Genomic DNA, 15,027 nt, shown 5'->3' with positions numbered 1-15,027 from the left:
TGAGCTAGAGAAAATGTTTCTAGTATAATCATTTGTTGCATTAGCATTACAAATAGCTGTCCATTTGTAGCTTTTCATCCGCGTCTTTGATGCATTTGATGCATGTGCTTGTGTTATTCTAGAAGCTGACAAAAATAACTTTTAGCACTCTTTAGTGAAAGCAGAAAACAGTCTACCCATCCTGAATACACAGGCAATTTCTGTTGGCTACAGATCTAGATCTGCCAGCAGTTTCAAAGCTAAACTAGGGGTATCGTTTTTGTCCGACAAAATGAGCCTAAACAAACCCGATGATGAAAGTCTCGCTCTTAAATGGTAATGGGATCGTACCCGGTGAACTCTGAGGTGAGGATCCAGGAGAGCAGCGTGGAGAGAAACTGAGGCCGGGGTGGAAAGAGTGAGATGGAATATACGACATGATCTCCTCATCAAACAGACTGAACGACAGAGAGCAGAACATATATTAGAATGCACGCAGAAAATATGCATTTATTTATTTATAAATATTGTGTAATTAATAAAAGGTAATAAATGACAATCAAATAAAATAGATAAAATAGTAAATATAATTTAAAATCAGGTTTGAAAGTAATAATTTTATTTATTGAATTTTTTAAAGTAAGCATCGTGGAACATAATAATATTAATAATAATGTGACTAGTCCTGTAAGTGAGTTATAAAGGCTGGCGCCAAATCCTCTCCTGCCTGTCAATCTCGTGGGTTTGGTTTGCAACAAAAACAGTGAAGTCACGCAGCACTTCCCGTCCCTCACACCGCAGTCACCGTACCTTAACAGCATGACCAGGTCGGCGTCGCAGGACAGCTTTTCAACGCTCTGAGGACCTTCGCTTCTGATGTAATGGATTTTCTCCCTGAGAGAAAGCATGCAAACATTCACACAATCTCACATTTCCACCCGCCGCCTTTGGAAAGGTCCAAACTAATGGAATGTTAATTGTTTCTGAAAGTAACAGTAAAGCGCTTCACTCGCTGAATGGAGTTATAGCGTGTCTCCTGGAATGCTTTTAAGATAATGACGGGCTCACTGCAATAGAGCCGCAGTTGAATGCTGATTCACCATCACAAAACTTAGTTTATACACGTTTTAAGCATGTTTCATGCATCTTTCATGTCAAACTGTAAACTGCATTGCTATGCGAGCTTAACACAATGCTAGTCATATTCTGATGCTATTTTTATACTATAGTATTATAAGATTTATCCATTTATCTTTTATTTTATATTTCCAGTTCATTTAAAATGTAGTTTGTTTTACTAATTTTTAGTGTACTTGAGTGTGCAGTTTTCAATAAGCGTGCAGTTTTATATTTTATTAATTATAGTACTTGACTAAACTTGTTTTATTTTGTTTCAAAAGAAATATAAATACATTTGTCTCCCTTGTTTAAGTTTAGTTTTTCATATTATATTTATATTTTATTTCGTATTTCAGTTTTAGTTTAAGTAATCTTAGGGAACATTTTTACATTTTTTATTTTATTTTATATGAGCTTTATTTTAATTATTTTTGTTATATGTTATTGCCATTTTATTAGTTTATATATACACATATACCTTTGATTTGTTTATATAACTATTTATTATTAATTAATAGAATAAATATGCATTCATATAAATATTTCATATTTAAATTTTATTTTTGTCACGTTGTTCTGTATATATTTAGTTTAGTGTCAGTTTACTTATAATGTAGTTTCACTTCATTATTATTTTATTTTTTGTTCAGTTTAAGTCATTTTATTACTTTATATTAAACTTTAATTTTTTTTAAATGATATAAATAACAGTTTTAGATGACAAAAGCAGCACTGGTTTCACTAAGCCGAGTGTTTGCCGGTGTGTTACAATGCTTTTATTTTCTTTGGTTCTGCTCCCTGTCACAGAGCACGACGTATTTAATAAAAACCCGTGTGCTTGAAGAACTCAGCGCTGGCGTGAGGCTCACCTGAGCGAGTGATTCCTGGCCAGACTCGGCTGACGCTCCTGCAGCAGCTCCAGGATGTTCGGCTGACGCAGGAAAGACACGATCTTATCATTGTAAGCTGAAAACGGATGGAATGATTAATATAATAAAGACTTCATTTTATATTGAATGCAGAAGATTGTATTATGAAGACAATAAAAAATTGCAATAAAAACAGCAAAATTGTGAATTATTATTGTATTTTTAAATAATTGTTTTCTCTGTGAATGTGTGTTAAAGTGTGATTTATTTCTGATTTTCATCATCATTCCTCCAGTCTTCAGAGTCACATGATCTTCAGAAATCAGAATAATATACTGATTTACTGATCAACAAACATTTCTGATTATTATCAGTGTTGAACACAGTTGTGCTGCTCAGTATTTCTGAGGAAACCGTGATGCATTTTATTTTTTAGGATTCACAGATGAATAAAAAGTTCAAAAGAACAGCGTTTATTTGAATGTTTCTTGTCAGTTTAATGTCACTGTGGTTCTGTAGGTTTAGGTGACTGACCTAGAGGCACTGAATCAGGCTGATACTGACTCCTGACCGCTCTGCTGACCAGAGACGCTCCTCTGCTGCGGGACACCTCTGACGCCTGAGACACAACAACAGTGCAGTCACACCCCGGAGTGTGTGTGTGTGTGTGAGTGTGCGTGTGTGAGTGTGTGTGTGTGTGAGTGTGTGTGTGTGTGTGTGTGTGAGTGTGTGTGTGTGTGTGTGTGTGTGTGTGTGTGTGTGTGTGTGTGTGTGTGTGTGTGTGAGTGTGTGTGTGTGTGAGTGTGTGTGTGTGTGTGTGTGTGTGTGTGTGTGTGTGTGTGTGTGTGTGTGTGAGTGAGTGTGTGAGTGTGAGTGTGAGTGTGTGTGTGTGTGTGTGTGTGTGTGTGTGTGTGTGTGTGTGTGTGTGTGTGTGTGTGTGTGTGTGTGTGTGTGTGTGTGGTGTGTGAGTGTGTGTGAGTGTGAGTGTGTGTGTGTGTGTGTGTGTGTGTGTGTGTGTGTGTGTGTGAGTGAGTGTGAGTGTGAGTGTGTGTGTGTGTGTGTGTGTGAGTGAGTGTGAGTGTGTGTGTGAGTGTGTGTGTGTGTGTGTGTGTGAGTGTGTGTGTGTGTGTGCGCCGCACCTCTCCAGCGCTGTAGCTGCGCAGTCTCTGTAGGTGTTGTCTGTGTGTGAGGTGGTTGGGCAGGCGTCCGTTCTGAAGAGGAATCCTGGGGTCAATGAAGGTCGTTGCACGACTGTTGTGGTCCACAAAGAAAGACTACCAGCGCGAAAGATCACACAGAAACATGTCATTAAAGACGGAATCAGTTTCATGTAATGCCAGTCGAGCGTTGACAGTTCTCCACACAGTGTGTGTGTGTGTGTGTGTGGAGCTCACCTTGCCCTGCGGGTCCGTCTTGATCTCCCATCCTCTCGGCAGCTCCAGCTGAGAGTCAGCGAACTTGTTGAGGAAAGTAACGAGGTCTCGGTTGTGTTGATATCTCTCAAAGTTGCGTGCATCTCGCCGTATTTTCAGGATCATGTGCTTCAGGCAAGTGCTGTTAGTAAACATCCGATACGCACCCTGAGGGAGAAAGAGTGTGTGTGTGAAAAATGAATGAATGAATCATATGAATGAAGGTCCACATTCTGGATTAGCTTCCATTTAAAAAACAAAATAAAATTGTGTGTGTGTGTATATATATATATATATATATGTCAATTTCTGTGTATTGTGACACGTCTGTGTTTTATAGATGATAGAACACTGTAAACTGTAGGGCGGGGCTTGGTTCTGTTCACAGGTTGCTGATTGGATGTTGAGATGTGGGCGTGGCTCTTAAAAGAGCTGGCAGAGATGTGATTGTAAACCCTGCATACATCAGAGATAAGACTAGTGTTTTCACACCACAAGGTCAAAACATAAATGACTTCAACAAATGTTATCCTTTCATATTTAGTCAGTTTTCATTTAGATTTCACACAGCCCAAAATTCGGTTTTAGGAACAAGACTATTGACTCGGCCTGGTTACGACAATCAAACCGAACACACAGAGCAGGATTTGAGAGCAATCGTGAATATTCACGAGACTGAGCTCTTTGTACGTGACCGGCGTGAAATAACTGGAAACAGAAGGAAGACGTCTGTGAAGAGAAACACAAAGAAACATCTGCGGCGTGTGGAAAAGAAGCGTCTCAGCTCGCTTTATCTCTGACTTGTTAACGTCTGTTATCTGTTGCAGGAGAGCTTATGCGATCGATAAAGAGGGAATCTGCAAATAGTTCAATCAATATCGGCCTTCAACTAAAGTGATATCTGCCGGCCAGCGTTTGTCCAGGAGCTCAGAGACGATCCTCAGAGCCGTCTCAAACCACTGAAGCGAATCGAATCGCTTTCTTTCTTGAAGACAAAACACAAAATCTTCTGAGAACTGGCACTCGCTCGGACTTACGTAGTTAGCGTGAAGGACAGTGAAGAATTCTGGGTGCGTGACGAACTTCACGGCCGGACACTGGAGCAGAAGAGTCACGTTCTGACTATTCACCGGAGAAGAAGGACCTTCCCTTCGCTGATCTACAAACATTACAGACACGCCTTATTTAAGATGAAAATGTATTTAACCCTCAGGTCGTCAGAGATTTACTTCTTCATCAGATCTGGAGAAATGCGTCTCAGAAGTGAATGGGTGCCGTCAGAACCAGAGTCTGATAGAAACATCAGAATAATCCACAGCTCTCCAGTCCTTCAGTGAACATCTGGAGAAGACAGAAGATCAAACTAATCCAGCGTTTTTAACTAAATAATCCTGTCTGTAATCCATCATAACTCTTCCTCCAGTGAAAAGTGTTCAGGTCTGTTTCAGGAGAGAAGTCCTCACAGGTCAAGCAGCGTTTATAAAACAGCTCGAAACTAATATGTGGCTAGATTTTGACGCAGTGAAAAAATATTTTATTAGTAAGGTAAGGGGTTGCAATCAAATTAGTATTGTCAGCCAAAATAAATTGATTGCAACCAGTTATATTAAAGATATTTAGTGTATTTAAATCATCTTTTTTTCAGTGTATGAGAGACAACAGCACTTTTTCACTGGAGGTGAAAGCATTTTAGACATTAAAAGCATCTAAATCCTGGATTAGTTTGATCTTCTGTCTTCTCCAGATGTTCACTGATGCTGTGGATTATTCTGATGTTTTTATCAGACTCTCATTCCGACGGCACCCATTCACATCCATTACTGAGACATTTCTCCAGATCTGATGAAGAAACGTACTCATCCTAATCCCAGATGATCTGAGAATGAGATTTTCTAAAATGTCAGAATTTTTCCTTTAAGCTTCGCACAGTAAAGAACCACTTATCGATTCATTCAGTCCATGCTGGAGTGGTTTCTACAAGCATCTCGCTTCCTGGTTGAATTTGAACGTGTGGAGATGCACACATTTATCTCTGACAGAGCTCTGAACTCCACCTGGAGCTGGTGTAGAGTCGCTCTCTGGGTCTCCTCCGGTGTTTCTCTCCGCTCCGCGGCTGGACGGCTCGTCTTCAGTGGCCATCGTCCTCTGGATGTTCTGATACCTGGAGACAAAACAGCATCACGCTTGCACGCTAGCACGGTGTTATATGAAGAAAGAATCACGCTGTTGCTTTTCTTCCTCGAGTATTATTCACATACTCTGCATTTTATGAGAAGCATCCTCACTTTTTGATAATGTGAATTTATTTGTTTAATATTTTTTTATATATCATTTGATATCTTGACAATACATACATCAAAATCTTATTGGAGGGTACGTTTTCTATGATAATAACAAGAATAAATCTTAATGCTTCCTTTTTTATGATTTTCAAAGATGAATATTCATTTTAAAAAAAAACTACCTGCATGGTATTGCAAGCGAAAAATACAAATAGATTTACTCAGGTCAGTAACAATTTAATTTAATTTAATTTAATTTAATTTAATTTAATTTAATTTAATTTAATTTAATTTAATTTTTTAATTTAAATAAATTTTTAATTTAAATTATTTTTTAATTTAAATCATTTTTTTAATTTAATTTATTTTTTTCATTTTATTTTAAGAATTATACTCATCTGCTCTCCGAGGCTGCATTTATTAAAAACTGTAATTGCTGTTCTAATTAATACTAATTATACAGTAAAAAAATTTAATATTATTACAATTAATAACAGCTGTTTTCTCTGTGAATGTGTGTTAAAGTGTAATTTATTTCTGTGATTTTCAGCATCATTCCTCCAGTCTTCAGCGTCACATGATCCTAATAATATACTGATTTACTGATCAATGTTGAAATATTTTTGTGGAAACCGTGATACGCTTTAGTTTTCAGGATTCACTGATTAAAATCTTTCTTAATCCCATTATTATTTGTATTAGTCTTTTTTTATTTAAATGCGCTTTGGGGTAGTCACAAGGAGACACTAAAGCACTTGATATGTGTCTTTACTGTCAGCTTTGCTCAATCTCAGAAACGCTGCACACAGACCCAGTACTTGTTTCCTGTAGATGGCAGCATCAGCTCAAATATATCTGAAGCTGCTTTCGCTCCAATCGTTTTTTCTCCAGCGCGACACATTTAAAGAGGAGCCTCACAGAAACGAGTAGGACATGTTCCACGGCGCTGCAGCAGTGAATGTGTGTGAGAGTGAGTCTACCTCCGGTTGAGCTGCTCCATCTGCTGCGTGGAGCCCGATCTCCGCATGCCGCTGCATTTGGCTGCGTGACTGGGCCTCTGCCACGTGGTGGTGCGGTTCACATGATCCACGTAGAAGACACGGCCGTGACTGTCTATCCGGGCCTCCCAGTCTGACGGAAGAGCATCAGCTTATAAACACACACCATCAGACTGAGCACACATAGTCTTCAAGCTATCTATGAAGCAACGCATAGAGCTTTTAATAACAAGATGCAGTCACTGGAGTCACTTCATGTCATCACGCACGATAAATGCTATACTTTTGACACATTATGATCATTAAACAACATGATTTGTACTCAAGTTTTAATACAAAATATATAATAGCTAGTAGTGCTGTCAAATGATTAATCGCATTCATTTACATTATATACATATGTATACTGTGTATATAATGCATGTATAAATGTACTTTCATAAATGTATATACATTTATATAATTATATTCATATATTTTTATTATATATAAATATATTTAACATAAACATAGCATTTATTTAAAAATATATACATGCATGCGTGTGTATATATATATATATATATATACATTATAAACACACAAAACACACACACATACACAAAGAAAAACTTTTATTGTGGATGCTATTGATTGTAATTAATCATTTGACAGACATAGAAATGCTGTTTTTTGAAATCTTTCGATTCATCTGTGAATCCTGAAAATATTACACACACACACACACACACACACACACACACACAGACACACAGACACACACACACACACACACACACACACAGACACACACACACACACACACACACACACACACACACACACACACACACACACACACACACACACAGACACACACACACACACACACACACACACACACACACACACACACAGACACACACACACACACACACACACACACACACACACACACACACACACACACACACACACAGACACACAGACACACACACACACACACACACACACACACACACACACACACAGAGACACACACACCGACACACAGACACACACACACACACACACACACACACACACACACACACACACACACACACACACACACACACAGACACACACACACACACACACACACACACAGACACACACACACACACACACACACACAGACACACAGACACACACACACACACACACACACACACACACACACACACACACACACACACACACACACACACACACACACACACACACACACACACACACACACACACACACACACACACACACAGACACACAGACACACACACACACACACACACACACACACACACACACACACACACACACACACACACACACACACACACACACAGAGACACACACACCGACACACAGACACACACACACACACACACACACACACACACACACACACAGTGTGTATCAGGTTTAAAAAAACACGTTTTTTTTAATCTAAGAATCTAAGAATGTACCAGACTGTACTATATGTCAATATCATTTCAGTTCTCTGCAGTATTTGTGGTGTCAGAGGCTTTAGAGTGTATTTTACAGTCAAATGCCACTAGTGTATATAACTCAAAACCTCATAACTGAACCAAAACCTGCATCTTATGACAGTGTATGCCATACACAAGTGGTTCCTAACTGGTGGGATGAGATAAAAAAAAAACTATAAAAAAAGTGTAAAAAATACTATAAGTTTATAAGTATAAAAAAATGCAATAAAATAATAATGCAATAATAAAATGCAATAAATACAATTTAATGTTTAACTAAATAAAATATGTTGTTTTATTAAAATATAAAAACATTTTTATAAATTAAATTGCAAAACACAGTATAATATATATATATATATATATATATATATATATATATATATATATATATATATATATATATATATATATATATATATATTCTAATTATTTGTATTCTATTTTGTATTCGTTTTTTCTTGATGGCTTAGTTTTCTTACACCTTCAAGGTTTTTAGGATATCAGAATTAGTGGCTTTGAGAACAACGCTCAAAGTGCAGCTGTAAGTTAAAGCTGATAGCTTTAAATAAAAATGCAGCATGCCTACTCTTTGTGGCCTGTGTCACTATGGTAACTGTGAAGAAGCCCTTGAGAGATCAGATCAGACCGTCTCGTATCTCTTGAGAGTCAAGCTCATTTATGTCAATTGTGCTCAGAGTTCCCCAGAAATCCCTCTCGAGGAGAAGAGAGTGTACAGATCAATTCTGACACCTAAAGGCTGGTGTTCTTTCCATTTTTGAAAGCTCTTGCCCCGCTCGACCCTAAACAAGCCCTTCTTCTGACAAATGAACTATAAATGATGCTTGTAATTCGTATCAGATCGCTTTTTATTGCATAGCCAGCGGTGAGGATAGAATGAAGAATGTCACTGAGATGGACGATGTTATGAATGCACTGTGTCTAATGAAGATTAGATGCAATGCTGGGGGTGAGCTTTAATAAACACGGGATCGAGTGAATGTCGTGTCAGTTCAAGTCACACACACACACACACTTCTAACACTCAGATATACACAAACACATCCCCATACAGATGAAGGTAGCTGGTTAATGGCATAAGCGAGGGTTAGGTGTGTTTCAGGAAAGCTTACTTGGTGGTAATGGTTCATCAACACTTGGGTAATGATGGGGATCAGGCCGCAAAGCAGGAAGCTGAGTGATTGCATGATGAGGGCATTGCATACGAAAACTGCCTACAAACAAAGTCAGATACAGGCCCATGACTTATGACAATCTACACATGCCATAAATCAGTGGTTCTCAACTTGAGAATTCTCCTGCTAGTGTCGCACACACTATAACATGACCACATCTACAGACCTACGCAATAAATAGAACAACTAAAATAGTTTTTATGCATAAAAAGCTCATTTCAGCTCATCGTTGTTGTTTTTTTTAAGAAATAAATTAAAACTATTCAGCTAGGATGTGTTAAATTGATATGTGATAGCAACATTTATTTTGTTACAATTTTACTGGTTTACAAAAAAAAAAAATAAGGCAAAATATAATTCTAAAAATAATATTAGAATGATTTCTGAGGGATCGTGTCACACTGATGACTGGAGTAATGATGCTGAAAATAAATGTATATTTTAAATATCTATTTTAAAAAATATTACAACATGTAATAAAATTTTGCAATATAATTTTTTTTTTCTATATTTTTGTTGCGTTAAAAGTCTATATATATGTGTGTGTGTGTGTGTGTGTGTGTGTGTATGTGTGTGGGACTAACAAAACAAGTTGAGAACAACCAGCATGAATAATATATAGGCTAAATTCAAGTCCAAAATTGTCAAAAAATTATACAATTTTCCTGAATTTGCACTATATATATATGCAATATCTCGTAAAACAAATTTGTTGAGATATCATGGACCAGGTAACCTTTCTGGTGACTGTCTTTTAAATGTGGGCGGTAAAGGTGAAAGACTAATTAGAGAGTCATTATGAGTTCCCAACAGATAGAGATCATGTTCAACTGTGTACAGCAGTAATTGGCAGCCAAACTCATCACAGGGCAAACCAGCAAGCACTGCAGCAATTATAAGTGGTGTGGCTTTCTTTTAATGATGATGTTATGTGACAAATTCTGCCTGTGCTTTACTGAAGTATAAATACAACCCACTACAACAACTTAACCATAGACAGCTAGCTGAAAAATGTGTATATTGTGTGCTGTATTAAAACCAGTCAATATGCATCTAGATGACCAACTACATACATTTTCAATATCACTTTCTCTGTCAATGTACAGTATGATGCAGATGCGGAATTAGATACATCTGCTTTAACACACCTCCCTGCAATTTTCAACTCATCCTAAACGTCTCGATGCACCGGATTCAGGTGTGATTGATTAGGGTTGTATCTATTTAGGCAGGACAGTGGGTCAAATTTGACAGATCTAAGTCACATATGAGCAGGTGGAAAAAAATCTTTGGGCCACATTTGCCTGCGTTGTGAACGAAGCCTTGGACTACAGCAGGGCTGGGCAACCTCGGTCCTTGAGGGCTTCCAACCCTAATCAAACACTTTTGATCTCAACCGGATCTTGAAAACATTAATTAGTTACTTCAGGTGTGTTTGATTAGGCTTGGAGTTAAACTCTGCAGGACACTGTCCCACCAGAACCAAAGTTGCCCAGCCCCGGGCTAAAGGGATGGTAAAATGAATCAAATACTGATCTTCCTTCCCAAGCAACAGATTTTAGCAAACATCACAGACCTTTCCACAATGCATAATTTGGACAAGGCTCCTCACCTGTTGACCTTACACTAGGCCCAGGTACCGGTGACATCTCCACCTCCCCTTCTCTCTGGGGACTATCTTCTGATGATGACTGTCTCCAATGAATCAACCCCTCTCCTGGCTCCCTTATATCCGGACTCTGCATTGAGTCCGAGACAGACTCAAAAGCACTGTTCTCTTCCTCTTCCTCCTGCGAGGAGAAAACAGTGCTCTCCGACAGACGGGTGCTGTCAACCGAAGAGAGGCGCGTGTGGCTGCAAAGGTGGTTACGTCCCTCGTAACCTGAGTTACTGTAACAGGAAGTGCTGTAACAGGACGTGCTGTAACAAGAAGTGCTGTAGCAGGAGTTGTCACAGAGTTCACACTCACTCTCTCGAGGTTCCCTTCTGCTTCCGACTCCACCTCCCACTTCCAAGTGATCGCTTTCCAATCGGAGGGTGGAAGGTGAGGGTCTTTCACCTTCCAAAAGTTGGTTGAGTTCGGAAAGGCGTTCTATGGAGAGGCTACGTGGTAGAGTACGCCTGCAACAAGGTCTAGGACACTCAGGCACGATGGATGGAGACTGGGCTTCAGACACTTCGTCTTCTTCCGGCTCTTCCTGCTTGTCCTCTTGGGGTTTCACAGTGACTTCCTCAGAAGATTCCAGGTCTAGTACCTCATCTTCATCTTGGCTGTCATGGTGGCACTGAGCTGATGGCAAGCTGTGCAGCAGATGATGAATGCGGATGTAGTGAGAACGTGGCGTCTCTGGTTCCTCGCAGGCCGAGGCGATGACCGTCTCCAACTCGGACACCGGAAGCGAACAGGGTCGGCTCTTGCGCTTTAAGGCGTTCCGCATCCTTGGCGAACAGGGTTCCTCCTCATTCCCATCTCCTTCCAACTGCTCTGTGCTTCCCTCAACCTCTGCATACTCTCCAGTAGGTCCCATTCCAGTTGGTCCACCTGTGTCTTCAACATCATTGTTCTCTAGAACCTCCAACAGAGTCTCAGCTACAGTTTCCTCCTGCATCTCCTCTGACTCTGTTTTTCCAGGGTCTTGCTCTGCAGTTTCTCCTTGAGTGGCATCACTCAATAGTGTCTCTGCTCGAGCTGTCACTAGCTCATCAGCTGAACCTTCTGCTTCCGGCTGGGTATCCTTACTGGGCTCATCTAGAGAGGTGAGCAGCACAGCATCCTGGGTCTCTAACTCTGGAGAACTTTCGTTAGGCAGCTCCAGAATGTCAGGTCTCAAACTCAATGCATCCTCCACAGGCAGATCAGAAGCGGGAGGTAGATCCTGGTTGGGCTCCTGCTCAGGTGTTGTATCAAAGACTGGCATTGCATTCAGGGACACCTCCTCATCATCTACCAAAGAGAATAAGCAAATCTGTCAGCTATGAAATAACACAAGATACCTTTAACAATAATCAGGCTAGAAATTTCAAACCAACCTCACAGGAACATGTAATTATTTCTTAACTCTTTAGCTGTGTTCCAAATGATGCACTATGTACTATGCACTTATGCACTATCAATCATATTAATGGAATGCTAATGTTTTTTTTGTGGCTGCTGTAAATGTAAACATTAGTATGGTGTCCATACTGTGAAATAATTAAGAAGGTTAACATAGTAACAAAGTCATTTGTACTGTGGGTTGTCCAAATGAGAAATTTGTGAGAACAGATGCATTAGTGAAGGTGCTGCAGACCTGGATGAATTGAAGAGGTTATCTCAAAACGAAACTGCAGCTGGCCGCTGACATGATCTGTCGGAAGCCGTCGGCCTAATGTGTAACTCACCACACGGTCCCTGTTTACACACACGAAAGACAAGGATCCTTGACATTTCCAATCCTACAGGCAATTTACTATACAATAAATCGAATGGCACATCAACAACCACACTGCAGGAGACTATCTGCCCATCTTCAGGCTTTTAAATCAATGCACCTTCTTGTACACAGTAGAAATAATTAGATACGTTTATGAAAGCTGAAACCCTGTCAGTAAATATGACACACAAATGGAGCAGTAATCTGAGGAACCACTGAAGAACTGGAGTGTAATCGCAGACAGATGAAATGTGATTGGCAGAGACCTACCCGATAGCATGCTTCTCCAGCAGCCTCTGCACGGGCACCACTAACTTCCCCAGGAAGCGTTTGATGATGGGTCTGCTCTTGGCAAATTTATCTTTAACCTCAATCTCCAAAACGTCCGTCGGCAGGGACACAAAGTTAAATCGCTGTGAATACAAAAAAGATTATTTCATAAATACCTTTTAGAATGACAATAAATACATAATTGAAAAATAAATAAAAATGTAAATAAATCATTTAAAATATATATATATTTTGTGAAATTGTAAAAAAATGTTTAAACTTAAAATTAACTTAAAATAAAATGTGTGCGTGTGCATGTGTGTGTGCACGTGTGTGCGTTTGTGTTTGCCTGCGTGTGTGTGCGTACATGTGTCCGTGCGTGTGTCCGTGCGTGTGTGTGCCTGCGTGTGTGTGTGTGTCTGCGTGTGCGTGCGTGCATGTGTGTGTTATACAGAAGGTTCTTTGTGTTCTGGGATGCTGCATTCTGGCTGCAGTCCATCAGAAAACTGCAGCGGTGACAGAGTCTATAAAAGCACACGACTGGCTTGTTTTGTTCCCTGTGGCAGTTAACCAAAGTATCAAGACTCTTTTTCAAGGAGACACCTACAGTAGGACTTTTTTGGATGGCTTTTCAGTCAGCGGCCCACAAGCCCAAACTCAGCAGCTTCTGCCCTCACAACCCCTCTCAGGAACACAGGGCTCAGAAACACATCACGCTGCTCACAGACAGAACACAACCGAGCTGAAGATAAGAAACACAAGCAGCGCTGCTGTAGAAAAGCTTTTCATTCAGATGCTCAGGAGTTGCATGTTTTTGTGCCAAAAGCTGGTGCAGCATTAATTTAAAGCCACTAAAATGTCCTATTTAGATGCAATAAGAGGTCGTATTTCAATAAGTATGAATCATATTTCCAAATGTTGCACATATTTTAGCCTTGCATTATTGTTTGGAAAAAGTTCTGAACGTGTACAAGTTTATGTCAGTAACAGTAATATAAGTAAAAATACACGACAATCACATTAAAGCTGAGCTCAGACGGTTTCATGTTGCTTTCATACAGATTATTTTACCAGAGAATATTTATTTTCAACACTTCGAGCTTCAGATACTGTACTTCTCGTCAAGTTTATTCATTTTACTGATTTGTTTCAAGAAGATATTAATGGAGACCAGAATGCAGAAAGTGCACGATATTTGTTTTTTTTACAAAATACTTTACAAAAAAATAAAGAAATAAAGAAATAACTTTGGGAGTGCAGGCTATAAAAATAGTCAATATTAAATGAATGAAAGAACTAGCCTATGGGCTTCTCTTTGTAGTGTATTTTTGCAAAAGGTTTGTTTTTGTAAGTAAGTAAAGTAAACTTGAAAGTAAAGTAATTAGTAATCAGTAATGTAATCAAATGACAATTTTAAAGTAATTAGTAATTTGCAGTGGAGCACTGTTTAATGTACAGTAACTGTGGTTCTGTATGTTTAGTGCTACATATTAATGCAAGGCATTATTTTTCAGAGATTCAAATGTTTCCTTGCATTGAGTCTGGCCAGAGTTTAGAGTCAAAGAGATTTTCTTTTCTTTTTTTGATTAAAGAGGATCGCACACACATCAATAAATCAGACGGAATAAGAGCTTCTTCAGATCTACACGTGTCTGCTGTAAAACAAGGGATATAAATAACACACACAGCCAAGACTCAAACCTCCAGTGTGATTATTAGTGAATGAGAAAGACTCATCATAGCTGTGATCCAGAAACAATCTGTCAACGGGAAAACGTAAGAACAAACCCCAAAATACACTCAAAGCCGTTAATTAGGTGTGATCTGACATTCACTTCTCTACATCAGCATCAGGACTAATATTAATAACTGAATCATGTCATCTGGGCGTACGAACACATCTGCTCTCATCAAGAACCCTTTGGCTGCCAGGAGCTGGAATCACATCTGGATGTGTGGAGATCTGATGCATATTCAT

At 39.2% G+C, this 15,027-nt stretch overlaps 1 protein-coding gene across 4 annotated transcripts in view; it reads right to left on the bottom strand.

Annotated features, from left to right (window-relative positions):
- The window catches only part of LOC122330269 (E3 ubiquitin-protein ligase HECW1), a 48,342-nt gene that overhangs the window by 9,584 nt on the left and 23,731 nt on the right, over positions 1–15,027 (bottom strand). For all 4 annotated transcript variants that reach the window (XM_043227154.1, XM_043227156.1, XM_043227155.1 and 1 more), the window contains 12 exons: positions 13,050–13,192; positions 12,657–12,757; positions 10,979–12,310; positions 6,642–6,792; positions 5,434–5,540; positions 4,417–4,538; positions 3,362–3,547; positions 3,107–3,241; positions 2,502–2,586; positions 1,968–2,064; positions 790–873; positions 331–437 (listed from right to left, as the gene is read on the bottom strand). In XM_043227154.1, the coding sequence (XP_043083089.1) occupies positions 331–437; positions 790–873; positions 1,968–2,064; positions 2,502–2,586; positions 3,107–3,241; positions 3,362–3,547; positions 4,417–4,538; positions 5,434–5,540; positions 6,642–6,792; positions 10,979–12,310; positions 12,657–12,757; positions 13,050–13,192 (2,650 nt within the window). The remainder of the gene's footprint in view (positions 1–330; positions 438–789; positions 874–1,967; positions 2,065–2,501; positions 2,587–3,106; positions 3,242–3,361; positions 3,548–4,416; positions 4,539–5,433; positions 5,541–6,641; positions 6,793–10,978; positions 12,311–12,656; positions 12,758–13,049; positions 13,193–15,027) is intronic.

This window comes from Puntigrus tetrazona, chromosome 24 (genome assembly GCF_018831695.1).
Source record: "Puntigrus tetrazona isolate hp1 chromosome 24, ASM1883169v1, whole genome shotgun sequence".
Lineage (NCBI taxonomy): Eukaryota > Metazoa > Chordata > Actinopteri > Cypriniformes > Cyprinidae > Puntigrus > Puntigrus tetrazona.
Note: the sequence above shows the minus strand (reverse complement) of the source record. Positions and strands in the feature narration are given on the sequence as shown.